The following is a 16,820-nucleotide window of genomic DNA, read 5'->3' as shown; positions in this document are numbered from 1 at the left end:
TAAAAGTTTAGAATCTAAACTTTTATTTGATATAAGAATTGAATTTTTTTATTAAGGGTAGACATTGTCTTTTTACATCAGTTAAAATGGGACAGAGGAGTACCTAATATACACATGAAGAGGAAGAGGAAGATGAAGATCCCAAATGTGTGCTCCATCGAAAACATACGAGATGAATTATGTGCACCAAGGCTCGAAAATAAATATGATATGAGTTTTGTGCCTATCAAATTCATGTACATCAAGAAGTTAATAAATGTTGTTCTTGATCTTTACAATGTCCAGTATACTCAATGGTCTGCTGTTTTTCGCGACGCTGCTAGGGCTCATAATCTTCTTCATCATATTGATCCCGCTATCATTAATAATATTGATCATAGCACTACTCTTTGGCGTCGACAAGAGGCCATTGTTCTTTCATGGATTTATGCCACAATCTCCCCTTATTTACTTGTAAGGCTGGTCACTGAAACGCGTGGGACTATTAGTGCCATCAATGCCTGGGAATTTCTCCGTGATATGTGTGAACAATATTCCAGCTCCGAAAATAAGAGAAAGAGAAGGTTCATTCACGTTGACCTCGATGAGAATTATCAAGGGGGTGTTGATTTAATAAGCAATTTACCTGATGAGTTGCTCGTGTGCATTCTTTCTTTGGTTGCTGATATGAAAAGTGTGGGGAGAACATGCCTTCTCTCTAAGAGGTGGACACGTCTTTGGACTTACCTTAAGCATCTAGATTTTGGCGAGCCTGAAACTCTTCTGAATTATACATGGTATCCGCAATCTAAAATGGACAAATTTGTTGAAAGGGTTAACAGGGTTATAATTGCAAATCGAGCTCCATATCTTGATGCCTTTAGAATAAAGTTTCCGCTTAATAGTTTTTATTCTGCTCATATTCAGAGTTGGCTCAAATTTGCATTTGATAAACAAGTTTGCAATTTGGACCTGGACTTTCTAGATATGTGTTATCCACCTATCCATTTTTCCAACATCTTTTCTACGGATCCTGCCTTGATTCTCAATACTACACTCACATCTCTTCACTTGAAATCAGTGACTCTAAAAGGACCTTTCCTTCAATGGGTGTTAACTAACTGTATTAATCTTCAGCATCTGTTGTTTCACCGCTGTAAGGCCAGCTCTGATGATGACACTGCATCTTCTATGCACCACCGAAGACTTGTTGTCTCATCCCCTCAGCTGAGGCACTTGGAGTTTTATCACAGCTTAAAGTCACTTAACATTCAAGTGCTCTGTTTATCTGCTCCAAATCTTACTTCATTTATAATTTACGAATCTAAATATGAAGTGGAGTATCGTAGTGTTCCATCACTTGTGGATGCTACTTTTGGATGGTTATATTGTCATCACCTTTTCAAGAATCAAGACTCCATATCTAGTTTCTCTTTCCAGCTTCAAAAGCTGTCAATTTGGTGGCACATGGTTAGTTCACTGCTTTCTATTATGTTATGTCTTGCTAATTGTTCAATTAAGCGATAATTTATGTTACTTAGACCAGAGTACTGCTATACTTGTTTCTGTGCTCAGCATCAATGCTTTTGATCCATTTTCATTTTGTAGGAACACACCGTATATAGTCAATTCCCGAATTTTGCTAATGTTCAGCAATTGGAGATAATATCCAAATTGGGGCACGGTGACCTCATTCTAGCGACCTCCTTGATAGAAGCGTGTCCTTTGTTGCATACATTCAAGTTAAAGGTCAGATGCATCTTTTGTTGTCATAAATTCTATACAGTACCTTGTTTTTTCTCTGGCATGGAGGACAGACATCAATTTTTATGTTTTACTTTTTTAACTTGTCCAAATCATTCGATTTCTTTTTGTAACTGCTATGCCATCCAGTATTGACACGAATTTATGCTGGTATTCAGATGATGTGTAGCTACGAGCTAGAATCGACAAGGCAAATTTCAGCTCCAGACTATGCTCAAGAGAATGCAATACGTTGCCATCAGCACCTTAAGGTTGTAGAGTACCTTGGATATGAGGGTTGTGCATCTGCTGCCGAGCTTGCAGTTTGTCTTGCTAGGCATGCCCCCATGCTTCAGAGGTTTATCTTTGATACTCGTAGGCCCCACTCTATAGAAAGCTTATGCAGAGACACGGCCTATGATTATAGGGATAAAGTGGCAATTGCGAAGAAAACAGAGCTTCTTGCAAAACGGATTCAAAGGAGGCAATTTCCTCTGGATGTGGTGATTTTATGATTGATTGAATTCAAGTTTTTTCATATTCTAGATTCAACAAAACCTCTGAACTTGAAGCACTATCTCATGCATGTCTTTCGAATATTAATAATCTTGTTTACCTCTATTTATTTTATAGCCATAATATTTCAGTTGAATGGAGCTTATTTTGCATTTGGCCGTGTCTTATGAAAATTATTTGTACACAATTTTGTGCACCTAGCACTACTCTTTTAATAGTCAATTCCCGAGTTTTGCTAATGTTCAGCAACTGGAGATAGTTATACATAATAGAATGCAATGGGGGGAAATTGAAGAATATCAAGCATCATCGGACCATGAGATCTGCATTGATCCCCATTCGCTCCTCGGAACACCTAAAGCAGTCCAAACAGCTTCAGAAGCATCAACAATATTATCATCACAAGGGGGCTGATAAGCATGATCTTGATCACACCCCGTAGTCGAATCACATTCATCAACCACCACTGCTGTCACACTCATTCCATTACCGTAAATAACAATGTTCTTGTTACATCTACTCATGTTGTTAAACCATCCAGTCGACAGAGCCACTACAGGAGTCTCATTCGAATGGTACTTCTGATCACACTCAGATGGCGCGCCGCCATCTCCATTATCCTCAAAACTGTTCAAGGTTAGAGTCGCGGTTGTAGCTCCCGAAAGAGGTGGAGAACATGTGAAAATGTCATAAATCTTGTCTTGTTCGCAGCATGCGGCTCCATAGGCTGTGTTGCATTGGCCATTTGGAGGGCTTGTCCCTGCAATTGTCCCACTTGACTGGCATTCTTGAGCTTCAACACTAATAAATGACAAATTATAGAACACTAGGAACTGGATTAGACAAAAGTAAATATGTTTCATCATTCTTTGCAAGGAATGAGCAAAGCAGTCTTGTCTATATAGAGGCAGAGCTGATATTACTAGGCAACTTGGATTTATGGATGAATTGAGTGCATGGAAAAGTTATTTACATAAGTTAACTTGCACTTTGTATTTTTTCTGTTTTGATTATGTATTGTCACAATGTGCCAGGTTGAAGCCAGGTTATATTACAATGCTGGAACCACCTGGACCTGAACAAAGGACCGGTCTGCTAGGCCCGGGTCTGGTCTTTAAAAAACCCGGGCTTTTTCTGATAATGCTAGGCACTGCACTAGCTCATGCATGTGATCTTGCAGTATGCAGCTCCTGCACTTTTTATGATTTTTACTTCTTGATGACGTGTATTGATTAAACAAGAAGTAAAAAAGAACCCTGTAAATTAAAGTGTCTAGTGTACTCAAATTAGCTGCATGCTAAGTTTGTATAGAGCACTATGCAAGTTTGTAAGTGGTTCAAGATTCAAACTTGAAGTAGAAGATATTGTGACATCCTTGCTATTGCTAAACAATATTTCCGGCAACAAAATTGTGGTTAGATGTTTCTCTGTATCATCAAAGCTTGCCTGAAGTTCTTCTTTGTATATGTTCCTAGGATTCAGGGAAGATAGGTCTGTTAACAAGAAAGGTTCTCACAAATTCATATAGTATTGCATGAAAATAGAGCGCCTGGTAATTTTGTACTGGAATCTAAGATAGTGGATGCATCAGCAGGTTTCATATATCCAGCTTTGCCGAAACATTTCACATTTTCATCCAATATCTGGATCGCATGATGTTTCTCAGAGTGCATCGATTCAGGTACTTACTTCAACCTTAACTTTTAATCAAATAAATATTTTTAGGAGAAAAACTCCCCCTTTTTTATGATTACAAATAAATATTTTTAGGAGAAAACTCCCCCTAAGAGCATCTCTAATGGTTGACGCCCTTCAAGGGGTGCCAATTTTGACACATAACTCAAAATATTATATTTTATATTCACACTAGTTGAGAAACCGCGCGTTGCGGCGGCCTATAAAAATTATATTAATGATTCAATATTAATATTTGTAGAATAAAAACAAACAGATAATGCATGAATAATTTTTTCCTATATACAAAATGAATCATATAAAAATTAACAACAACAAACATGTCCGATGAACAAAACAAATATTATAAAAGAATAACCAACAAACATACATCTATATCATCCATCAATATCATGTCAAGACTGTATTCTTTTCCCGTGTTTGGATATGTCGACTCATATCAAGGGAGAGGAAATTGTGTTTAGATGATCCAAAATCCTACAATCTACAAAGGTATTTATAGGTGCAGAGAGACTTGTATGCTACTCTTTCCCATAATTAACTAATCTGAAACAAAATCATATTAAAACTTTCAAGCTATTATCTTCCATAAATAATCTGATACAAAATCAGAGAGACTTGTGTGCTACTCTTTCCCATAATTAAATAATCTGAAACAAAATCATATTAAAACTTTTAAGCTACTATATATATTCCATAAATAATCTGATACAAAATCATATTCTGAAACTTGCTTCTAATATACACGAAACTAAAAAAGGTAGTTCTAATTTTTGATATTTTTCATCCAAAAATTCCAGAAAATTAGAAAAATAGAACAGAGCGATGTGAGAAGCGCCACTTACACGCCCTCGCTTCTCCTTTATATAAATTAAAATTAAAACTTTCAAGTTATTATATTCCATAAATAATCTGATACAAAATCAGAGAGACTTGTGTGCTACTCTTTCCCATAATTAAATAATCTGAAACAAAATCATATTAAAACTTTTAAGCTACTATATTCCATAAATAATCTGATACAAAATCATATTCTGAAACTTACTTCTAATATACCCGAAACCAAAAAAGTAGTTCTAATTTTTGATATTTTTCATCCAAAAATTTCAGAAAATTAGAAAAATAGAACAGAGCGATGTGAGAGACGCCACCTACACGCCCCACGCTTCTCCTTTATATAAGTATATTGACTCTTTCAAATCATTTTTAGCATCCTTATTTCAAAATACACTCCAATGGTTGGCACTCCAAGATGCCAACTTTATTAAAAGATAAATAATATTTTATGTATTATTGGGATCACAAATCTATATTTTATGTATTATTGGGACCACAAATGAAGTTGACACACTACTTTATAGGTTGCCAACTTTTAGCACCCAGTAGCACTCCAACATCTCCAATGGGGTGCCAACGAGAGTGCCGGTCCATGTCATGCCACATGGTATTGGCACTCCTCTTGGCACCTCCCATTGGAGATGCTCTAAATCCCTGCAACTTAGGCACAATTTCAAAAATAAATAGCCTTGAATGATAATTCATAGTAATAAACATAATAGTTCATCAACAACTTCACATCACGGATTATAAGACACTATAAATATTTATAATGTGTATAATACTAAGTTAGCCAGCTAAGTTGTAATCATCAAAATTAAAAAGGTTTCAAAGTATTCATATCGTGGTTTGGATCCCTATTATACTTTCGGATTTGAAAAAAAAAAAAACCTATTATACTTTTGATTTTTAGTTGGAATTGGTTTAGAATGAGCAGTGGGGCACTTTGAGGTCGGGAGTGATATCCCCGTCACGATTCCCAAACCCCGAACTAGAATTCTTCCCCTCCCCGATTCATGTCGCAAACGGGGATCCCGAAAGAATTCGGAAAATTTTATTTTTTAATAAAAAATATAATATTATAATATATAAATATATTTTTTGATAAAAAACAATCTACTAACTCGTAATATACTAATAAAGTGATGACATTACCCCGTATTTTTAACATTAAATCATATTAAAATTGGTTTTTAATATAAATAAATGACAATTTTTTTGTAAGGAAATAAATGACAATTTTAAACTTATAGAATATAAAAAAATGATGAACAAAATTATAGATTATTTTTTAATTTTAATAATATTACAAATGTTATTTGTTTTTAATTTATTTAGTATAAATTTACATAAATATATTATTATTATTATTATTTATTGCATCAGGGTCGGGGGATTGTGGCAAGGAGATACAAAATCCCGACCCGTCCCGATCCCAATTTTTTTAAAAAAATTATGTTCCCTCTTTCTTCGAAAAATTCACTGATTTTCCGATCCAAACGAAGCGGGGATTGGATCGAGTTTGAGCGGGGCGGTCGGAATGCCTCACGCCTATAAATATCCCAGATGAACACGAGTAAAAGACAAAACATAGAGGAAGAAAAACAAATCAAACTACAAAGTAAGAAACAATATCAAGAATTTAAGAAAATAATGGAAGATGGGGATAATTATAGTCATCAACTTATGGGTTTCTTTTTTGTTGAAAGAATCAAATTATAAGTATTTCAGTAGCAATGATCAATGCTCGTCATTTCCGTCAAGCGGAAATAGATGGTGATGCTTGAAGACATGGTGGCTCAAAAGGCACAAATTTAGAATGAAATTATTGTGTCTAGGAATGAATTAATGAGGCACTAGTCTCGACAACTTGACATCGCAAATTTTAGATTTTCTCAACTGAATAGGAGAATTAATGTCTTGAGACAGGGACGGAGTGCAAGATTTGTTACAAATGAGCAAATTATTGCAATATTTGTTACTGATGTGCTAGAAAATATACCTTATAAAATCGCAAGCGCACGATCACCGTTTTAATATTTATGATTCGTCCACAGAGATTAAAATTATTTTCCGCAAATTCCTTTACTTTAAATCTAGGCGAATTAGAACAATAAATTTGTGAGGGAGGTTTTTCTTTTAACGAAATCTAAAATGTAAGTCTAAAAAGAAATTAATTAAACTAAGTAACCAGCCGCAAATCCACACAAGCTTTTTATAAACCAAGATTCATTTTAGAACAGTGAAGTTATAACGCGTACAAATCCAGGCATAATTTGACTAGTTAAACATATAAAGTCAATCGCACTCAGCAACAACCAAAAGGAAAAATGCAGGCCCTTATTATACTATTACTTAAACACACTTCTGTAAACTCAGGCCGTAGACTTGAACAAAACTGTGGCCGCATCTAACCCAGTAAATCATCAAAACTCAAAACTGAAAACTACGACAAAGACTCGGTTAATCGGAAAGTGACGAAGTGGTAACAAAATACAGAGGAAGTGACTCGGCAACAGCAAACAGCAGGAAAAGAAGAACTCGGCGATTTGAAACAAACCCAGCACCTTAAACTCGCTAAAACAGTGGACTCGGAAACAAGCAAAACTCACAACAGAACGAACCAATGACTCGACTATACTGCAGCAACAAAACACAGCAACGAAATTAAAGACAAAGCACACTAAAGACCTGATTCTAAGCAACATAAACCAAACCCAACTAATGAAGCAGACATGGCAGACTCGGTGACTCAGTTCAAAAACGAAAAAGAGCAGAAACATAAACTAGGAACAGACTCAAGCACAGCAGAAAACACAGGAGTCAACTCGGTAACTTAACAACTGCGGGGCTGACTCGGTGCTTAAACTCGTGAACACAGACTCGACTCCTACTCGGTGAAATCATCAAGAAAAACGCAGTAGTGAAAAAGAAGGAAAGAAAGCGACAGACTCGGTGATAACCAACTCAACACAACTCGGAAATTCAGAACCTAAACAGGGCCATGACTCGAGAAGCAAGAGACAAAGCAGCAAAAACAATTAGCTAAATCGACCCTAACTTGTGTAAAAGAAGATCAGAACAGTGGGATGCACACAACTTCGTATTTATTAAAAAAAAACTAATGAAAACAGGGGAGGTGGGTTGTTGTTTAGAAACAGAGCAAATCATTCCGTGGCTGCTGATTTTGTATAATAAAAACAAACGAAATCTTGAGTTAACACTAATATATGATGCTCTTTAAATCTAGATTTTTAACCCCCTCACAAATCATTTTTGTGCTAGAGTTTAAGTTTCTACCAAAATTTAAATCTAAAAAGTAAGAAATCTACACTAATCACAAGTTTAATGATTCTTCATTTCCCAAAAGCTTAAAAGCATGTGGTGGTACTTAGAAGAGTCATTCAATCTTGGAGAACATATATTAAAAAGACAATACAAGATTAAGATAAAAGAGATTTGCATAGAAATTAAAAAGTGTGTACAAACTTGGAAAGGAAATTGGGGCTAGCAAAATGTAAATCTATCTAAGATACTAACTATAGAAATCACTAGGTAGAAAAGGAGAGTAGGTGGCTAGGTTACTAGGTTGGTGATTACAAGTAAAAGAAGAGGGGTATTTATAACTAAAGAATTAGGGTTTAGGGGTAGGGAGGCTCAATCTTGACCATCCATGTGCCTTGAGTGTTGGGAGAATTGTGGCCATCCATGTGTCCTTTACTTGCCAACCCTTTTTTTCTTTTTCTTGCATTTTCTCTTCTTTCTTTATTTATCTACAATTTCCTGAAATAAAATAAATAAGCGATTAATACTACGAAAATAAACAAAAAATAGGCACTTAAATATGCAAAAATATGGACTAATCAAACTTCCCCATACCTATCTTTTGCTCGTCCTCGAGTAAAAATCAAAAGAAAAGAAAATAAACTAAGAAAACTAGATGCGATTCCTAGGCTCCTTTTCGTAGGCGTGACGGGTGATTTTAGGTTCACCAACCCGTTAAACTCGTAGACGATCTCTACAAGAGGAGTTTTGTCTCCTAAGGGTTTACAGAAGATATACCCATAAAATCTTCGAGACATTCTAGCAAGTGTCTACTCGACTCTACCCTAATTTCGTCGGTGTTAACAAAAAGCGTTTTTAAGGAAAATACGACTTAAAGACTCATCTACTAATAATCAAGATACAGTTGTCTCTAATCTACTTGACTCGACACAAAAATTTACTAGAAATCCAAGGAGTGTAAGTAATTTAAGGCCTTTGATGGATCCTAATCGTCTAATAACATTTTCTCTTTTTCAACCAATTTTGAACTAACCCAATCTCTATCGAAACAAATATCTAGCCCAACTTCACAAATTCTTATTCTTCTCTTTTTTCTTTTTTTTTCTTTTTTTTGCATCGACTTAATTTTGTCCGTTTTCTTAGGCAAACAATGTTACCCATGTAGCGAGCTTTGGGTCAGTGACTCCCAAACCAAACGGTCTTAGGGCACTAGGTTTTGAAATCCCCCTACGAACTTAATTGCTCGAGTAACAAAGGCCACAAAACGAGACTAGTCAATCTACTTTTGCCCATTTATCTAAAGATTTTATCTATAAAGAACAATGGGTATTGAAGTAGTTATTCCTTCTCTTCTTTTTTTTTTCTTTTTTTTTTCTATTTCTTTCTTCTTTTTTTTTTATTCGCAAAGGTTCGATTCGACATTGTTTCAACATGTGGGTTCTCTCTCAGGTATCGAATAATATTACTAGACAATCTCTCCATCAAAGGTCTCGTGCAAAAGTGTGTGCCATCTTGGAATTTAAAGTACAAATCGGTCGATACAAGCTTCAAAAAGACAACCTTACTCAACTACGTTCAAATTATCTAAAAGACACTACATATATGTACTTTTCGAAAACATGCTAAACACCAACTACTCCTAAAGTTCGAGTGAGGGAAGGACAACTTAGCTAAAAGTATCTCTATTTTTGGATTTTTCTAATTTTTCATTTTTTTAGGGTTTTTAATTTTTTAGAATTACACTAAAGCCCTCCCCATACCTAAATCATGCATTGTCCTCAATGTATGCAAAACAGAAAATTGAAATGAGAGAGTAAAGAGAAAAATACCTGAAATGGATATGAAGGGGATTTTTATTAACGAACGAAACACTAACAAGACCCACACACTCACACATTTCCTTCCCCATACCTGAATTTCACGAGGGAAGGTTCGAAGGAGGAACCACTTCAGCCGATTCCGGAAGGAAATATGGGAGGAAGCTTCGAGAAAGAGTCAAAATGTGTACGAAAATTTTTAGGCACAAAGACTTTCTCTAGCATGTGACCATCATTCACTCCTGTTGGACAAGTATCACTAATGTTCTCCCTAAACCAACTTAATGCTTCTTTATTATCAAGCAAATTAGAGACAATTAAATTTTGGTCGAGGGATAAATCACTAGGAATGATGTAAGAAACAGTGTCATCTCTTCCTAAGGCACTATGCGAATGATGGGACAACGAGTCAAATGTCGGTGATTCACCTACATAACTCTCAAAATTGGGCCTAGGGTCAACACGAACAATCTCGGGCGGAGTTTCCCATTTTGAACAAATGTCGTTCAATTCTCCTAACAACTCCTCCGAGGTCAACTCTTTCAACGACTCATGATATTCCCTATTGTTCTCGTTGTTGACTTTGAAATCCTCGTTGAGAAGAGACTCAATCTCACTATCCTCAAAACTGGACCATGTGACAAACTTGTTGACCACATTAACCCCTATCGGTTGTTCATAAAGCTCATTGGGTTCTTTTCCTATGTTGAAAATGTTTAAGTCAATGGTCATGTTTCCAAAGGTGAGTTTCATTGAACCATTCCTACAATTGATTAAGGCATTGGATGTAGCAAGAAAAGGTCGTCCTAAAATGATAGGAATTTGGTTCTTAGGATTCGAGACGGGTTGAGTCTCGAGAACAACAAAGTCAACGGGAAAGATAAAGTCACCGATTTTTATCAACACGTCCTCAATAATCCCCTTTGGCATTTTAATGGAACGATCGGCAAGTTGAAGGGTCATATTGGTGGTCTTGAGATCCCCTAATCCTAGGGCTTGATAGACCGAGAAAGGAAGAAGATTCACACTCGCTCCTAAATCAAGTAAAGCTTTATCCACAAAAGTGTTGCCTATGACACAAGAAATTGTAGGACAACCGGGGTCCTTATATTTCACGGGAATTTGATTCGAGAGAATCGAGCTTACTTGCGAGGTCAAAAAGGCTTTCTTTGGAACATGAGTGGTTCTCTTATGGGTACACAAATCTTTTAGACACTTGGCATAAGAAGGAACTTGTTGAATGGCATCTAAAAGAGGAATGTTAATCTTGACTTGTTTAAAAACCTCTAGAATTTGTTCCATTTGGGCCGATTGTTTAGGAGGAATGAGTCTTTGTGGGTAAGGAACCCTCGGCTTATAAACTTCTTCGTTGGGCTTTTGAGAAATGGACCCGGAACTAGGTTCATTCATAGACTCACGGACTCTAGAACATTCGGGCTTATCCGGGATAGGATTCGACAAAGAAGGATTTGGTTCAGGAATCGACTCCTCATTTTTATTCACGTTCTCACCAACTTTGTTATCCACTTGGTTTCCCGACCTTAGAGAAATAATCGCATTAACATTCTCGTGAGGTCTTTGATTGAGAGGAAACTTAGGATTGACCTCGGGTTGACTTGGCAACTTGTTCTTTTCTCGCTCACACAACGCGCTAGCTAATTGACTCAATTGGGCCTCTAACTTAGACACGGCTTGCACATTAGAATGCAAGATTTGCCTATCTTGGGTTAGGGTTGTCATGAAAGTTTGTTGAGATTGGGTCAAATTAGTTTGCGATTTCACTAAGGCTTCCAAACTTTTTTCTAAGGAATTGAGGCGTTTATCCGAATCATTGAAACCGGGAGGATTCAAAGGAGTTTGAATTGGGTTATGACATGAATTTGGACCTTGATTTGGGTAAGAATTTGGGTTGGGCCTTTGAAAATTTGTTTGAGGAGTTTGAAAAGAAGTTGGGCCTTGATTTTGAAAAATTTGACCTTGGGTCCATGAGAAATTTGGGTGATTTCTCCACCCGGGATTATAAGTGGGTGCAAACGCATCATTCCTAGGATTTTGAAACATCGCATTTACTTGTTCAAGTTCGTGCGAAGGTTGGGTTCCGGGATTTTGAAAATTGTAATTAGGGAGCATCGACATTTGTGGGGGAGATTTACTAGTTTCTAAAGCTTCAAGTCTCCTAGTTAGGGTGGCTAGTTTGGCATCGGTTGCCACATTATTTCCTATCGAATGCAAGCCCCTAGCGCTAGATGACTGAATTGACTTTTTGGGCTCCCTAGTTGACTCCCACATCATAGTCTTTTCCGCTAAATCCTCGAAAAATTCCCACCCTTGATCCTCATCTTTTTCCATGAATTTACCTTGGCACATAGACTCTAATAACGCGGTGGTTTGACTATCTAAGGCCTCGTAAACTATCTTGCAAAGTCTCCATTTTTCTATTCCGTGGTGGGGGCATTGTGAGAGAAGATTTTTGAAGCGGTCAAAGAAAATCCAAAAAGACTCATTTTCCTTTTGATGAAATTGATTTATTTCATTTGTAATTCGAGTAGTCTTATGATTTGGAAAATACTTTTTAAGAAAAACCACCACAAACCCCTCCCACGTGGAAATAGAATTAACGGGAAGACTATATAACCATTTTTTCGCATTCTCCTTAAGCGCAAAATTAATGAGCCTAAGTCTAATCGAATCTTCCGTTAATTGGTGGAGCTTTTGGAGGGAACAAACTTCCTCGAACTCTTGAATAAAAAGATAAGGATCCTCACCCTCACTCCCGGTAAATTTAGGTAACATGCTAATATGATGAGCTTTAATTTCAAAATTGTTCCCATTTACGGGAGGAAGGGTGATGCACGAAGGTTGACTTGAACGAGATGGATAACAACGATCCTTGAGTGAAAGGGCCATGTTTACTATCGGTTCTAGAACTTCTAGGGTTTCGGAATCCGAAGAGGACGAGGGAATCTCGATTATAGGTCTTACTAATCTGGATGCTTCGTTCCTAACCCAAGTAGTTCGCATAAACGATAAACATGTAGCAAATAAGTGCAAAAATTAAAACACACAAAAGAAAGGGTGTAAAAGAGAAAGAAAAACCTAAATCTAGGGTTCCCTAAAAAAAATGAACTAGACCTTGCTCCTAACGTTAAGGACCACCAAAAACTCGATAAATCCAAAATTATTCGGACCGGTTTGGCCAGTTTGGAGCAGGCATTGCCAAGAGGCCAATCTCCGCGCTTAGACACCAAACCTTAATCGGCCAGATAAGCTTTCGCTTGCCTTAGACACCGAAGAGTCGGAATAATTAAAGATTACCTCGTTCTTTAGGTACCTTCCTAATTGAGCGCGAAACCTAGGGGCTAACGTCTAATTCAATTTTATTAAAAGGCTAGGGAAATGCAAAATGTTGAAATTAGTTGTTGTGGGCCAAGGAAAGAGTGATGAAATCCCTCCCCTTATCTTGTGATTGGGTTTTGCCCTTAAGATTTATTTAAAATGATGCACCACACAACGAGATAATTAAAGCTATAAACAAATATGGATGCTTCTACACTACGTGATTTACTCTAAAGAAAGGAAGAAATTAACGCACCTTAGGGTCCTCCAGCGATCACCACAATTTAAGGTACGAAAATTTAAAAACAAAAATTAAAATCTAAATGATGTGCCCTAAGTGTAAAAATGCATGATGCAACACATATTTAATTCTAACTACTATTTTTGGATTTTAAATTTTTAATTTGTTTGTGTTTTTCAATTTTCAAATTTGTTTGTGATTTTCTAAATAAAGACGAAAAAAGTGGAGAGATACGAGATACCAAAGCAAGCTTCCAAATCCGAGCAAAATTTGTTCACTTTACTCCATGAATCCCGACTCTTTCTCCTCGAAATAAAGAACAAAAAATAGTGAGAAAACAAGCTAATCCGAAAGATTAAAAATAAAGGAGCGAAAAATAAATTTTAATCCCCGGCAGCGGCGCCAAAAACTTGATGTGCTAGAAAATATACCTTATAAAATCGCAAGCGCACGATCACCGTTTTAATATTTATGATTCGTCCACAGAGATTAAAATTATTTTCCGCAAATTCCTTTACTTTAAATCTAGGCGAATTAGAACAATAAATTTGTGAGGGAGGTTTTTCTTTTAACGAAATCTAAAATGTAAGTCTAAAAAGAAATTAATTAAACTAAGTAACCAGCCGCAAATCCACACAAGCTTTTTATAAACCAAGATTCATTTTAGAACAGTGAAGTTATAACGCGTACAAATCCAGGCATAATTTGACTAGTTAAACATATAAAGTCAATCGCACTCAGCAACAACCAAAAGGAAAAATGCAGGCCCTTATTATACTATTACTTAAACACACTTCTGTAAACTCAGGCCGTAGACTTGAACAAAACTGTGGCCGCATCTAACCCAGTAAATCATCAAAACTCAAAACTGAAAACTACGACAAAGACTCGGTTAATCGGAAAGTGACGAAGTGGTAACAAAATACAGAGGAAGTGACTCGGCAACAGCAAACAGCAGGAAAAGAAGAACTCGGCGATTTGAAACAAACCCAGCACCTTAAACTCGCTAAAACAGTGGACTCGGAAACAAGCAAAACTCACAACAGAACGAACCAATGACTCGACTATACTGCAGCAACAAAACACAGCAACGAAATTAAAGACAAAGCACACTAAAGACCTGATTCTAAGCAACATAAACCAAACCCAACTAATGAAGCAGACATGGCAGACTCGGTGACTCAGTTCAAAAACGAAAAAGAGCAGAAACATAAACTAGGAACAGACTCAAGCACAGCAGAAAACACAGGAGTCAACTCGGTAACTTAACAACTGCGGGGCTGACTCGGTGCTTAAACTCGTGAACACAGACTCGACTCCTACTCGGTGAAATCATCAAGAAAAACGCAGTAGTGAAAAAGAAGGAAAGAAAGCGACAGACTCGGTGATAACCAACTCAACACAACTCGGAAATTCAGAACCTAAACAGGGCCATGACTCGAGAAGCAAGAGACAAAGCAGCAAAAACAATTAGCTAAATCGACCCTAACTTGTGTAAAAGAAGATCAGAACAGTGGGATGCACACAACTTCGTATTTATTAAAAAAAAACTAATGAAAACAGGGGAGGTGGGTTGTTGTTTAGAAACAGAGCAAATCATTCCGTGGCTGCTGATTTTGTATAATAAAAACAAACGAAATCTTGAGTTAACACTAATATATGATGCTCTTTAAATCTAGATTTTTAACCCCCTCACAAATCATTTTTGTGCTAGAGTTTAAGTTTCTACCAAAATTTAAATCTAAAAAGTAAGAAATCTACACTAATCACAAGTTTAATGATTCTTCATTTCCCAAAAGCTTAAAAGCATGTGGTGGTACTTAGAAGAGTCATTCAATCTTGGAGAACATATATTAAAAAGACAATACAAGATTAAGATAAAAGAGATTTGCATAGAAATTAAAAAGTGTGTACAAACTTGGAAAGGAAATTGGGGCTAGCAAAATGTAAATCTATCTAAGATACTAACTATAGAAATCACTAGGTAGAAAAGGAGAGTAGGTGGCTAGGTTACTAGGTTGGTGATTACAAGTAAAAGAAGAGGGGTATTTATAACTAAAGAATTAGGGTTTAGGGGTAGGGAGGCTCAATCTTGACCATCCATGTGCCTTGAGTGTTGGGAGAATTGTGGCCATCCATGTGTCCTTTACTTGCCAACCCTTTTTTTCTTTTTCTTGCATTTTCTCTTCTTTCTTTATTTATCTACAATTTCCTGAAATAAAATAAATAAGCGATTAATACTACGAAAATAAACAAAAAATAGGCACTTAAATATGCAAAAATATGGACTAATCAGTTACAAATGATATATAAAAACTAATGTGTCTAATCCAAGGTTTGTAATTCAGTAGTCAAACTATCATTTATATTTTAATTTATATATTTTTGATAGTTATGAGACACAACCAACTAATTCACTGAACATAATAAAGGAATATTATATTAATAATTATTATACTCGGCCAATTACAAATAATAAAAATAATATACAAACACGTAATTAATTAAAGTGATTTTTCACTTATAATAACAATGTCTCATGTATTTATTTAGTATTATTATAAATTATACTATTATTTTCATACATTTTAATATAATATCAAGTTACATATTTACCGTTGGATATTGTAGTATTAACTTATATATTTACCGTTTCATATTATAGTATCAACTTACATACCGCATAAATACAACAAACTCGTTATGAATCAGAGGTACACGAACAATTAAAATTTACAGACTAAGTAATGTATAGTGTGCAGTACTCAACATAATAAATCAAAATCTGGTGTCAAAACAAAAAATAAAAATTAACGTGTTGACAAATCAAAAAATAATCCAAATATTAAATATTAATCATAAAAACAACCTTTGAATTAGAAAAAAAATACCTAATTTCTCACGCATACTAGTTTTTATATTTCATACAGATATTACGGCAAATTATAATTCCTCAACCTTATTATAAAATCTAATAAAAAAATTAAAAGGTTGGTATCAAGTTGAGTAATTCTTAAATTGGTCATATCTCGGTATTGTTGCCTAGTTAGTTCATTCCTAGGTTGACGAAGTTGATTCAGAAAATTCATCCTTTCAGCCCTCATATCTTTAAACCGCTTCATATCAATATTTGTTTCGATTTGACGGAAACGACAGACTGTTATTGTGATCAGAGTATTTCATACATTTATTATGTTTGTCTTTTACTTTTACTCTTATCCATCTCTTTATATGTTTTATAATGTGCATGGTATGTTTTAAAACAAATCTGATGAATAATCATGATTATAACAAATATATGTAAACTTAAAAAAAAATCAAACTCACGCTTTATGTAAACTTCAACGAAATACGAATTTAAACCATAAAAC

The 16,820-nt window shown here is 35.7% G+C and overlaps 3 protein-coding genes across 3 annotated transcripts; 1 reads left to right on the top strand and 2 right to left on the bottom strand.

The window, feature by feature from the left end:
- The first annotated feature begins 88 nt into the window (after positions 1-88).
- Positions 89-2,393, top strand: LOC108205023 (putative FBD-associated F-box protein At5g56400). The gene is made up of 3 exons (XM_017374769.2): positions 89-1,449; positions 1,588-1,728; positions 1,902-2,393. Exons 1-3 carry the CDS (start codon positions 115-117, stop codon positions 2,235-2,237), a joined length of 1,812 nt encoding a protein of 603 aa, XP_017230258.1. The 5' UTR covers positions 89-114; the 3' UTR covers positions 2,238-2,393.
- Positions 2,394-2,525: 132 nt separating this feature from the next.
- On the bottom strand, positions 2,526-8,075 carry LOC108205024 (kiwellin-1). The gene has a single exon (XM_064089730.1). The coding sequence runs from the start codon at positions 3,102-3,104 to the stop codon at positions 2,538-2,540; it is 567 nt and encodes a 188-aa protein (XP_063945800.1). The 5' UTR covers positions 3,105-8,075; the 3' UTR covers positions 2,526-2,537.
- Positions 8,076-8,213: 138 nt separating this feature from the next.
- LOC135151347 (uncharacterized) lies at positions 8,214-15,740 on the bottom strand. The gene has a single exon (XM_064089724.1). The coding sequence runs from the start codon at positions 12,891-12,893 to the stop codon at positions 10,005-10,007; it is 2,889 nt and encodes a 962-aa protein (XP_063945794.1). The 5' UTR covers positions 12,894-15,740; the 3' UTR covers positions 8,214-10,004.
- Positions 15,741-16,820: the final 1,080 nt, after the last annotated feature.

This window comes from Daucus carota, chromosome 1 (genome assembly GCF_001625215.2).
Source record: "Daucus carota subsp. sativus chromosome 1, DH1 v3.0, whole genome shotgun sequence".
NCBI lineage: Eukaryota > Viridiplantae > Streptophyta > Magnoliopsida > Apiales > Apiaceae > Daucus > Daucus carota.
Note: the sequence above shows the minus strand (reverse complement) of the source record. Positions and strands in the feature narration are given on the sequence as shown.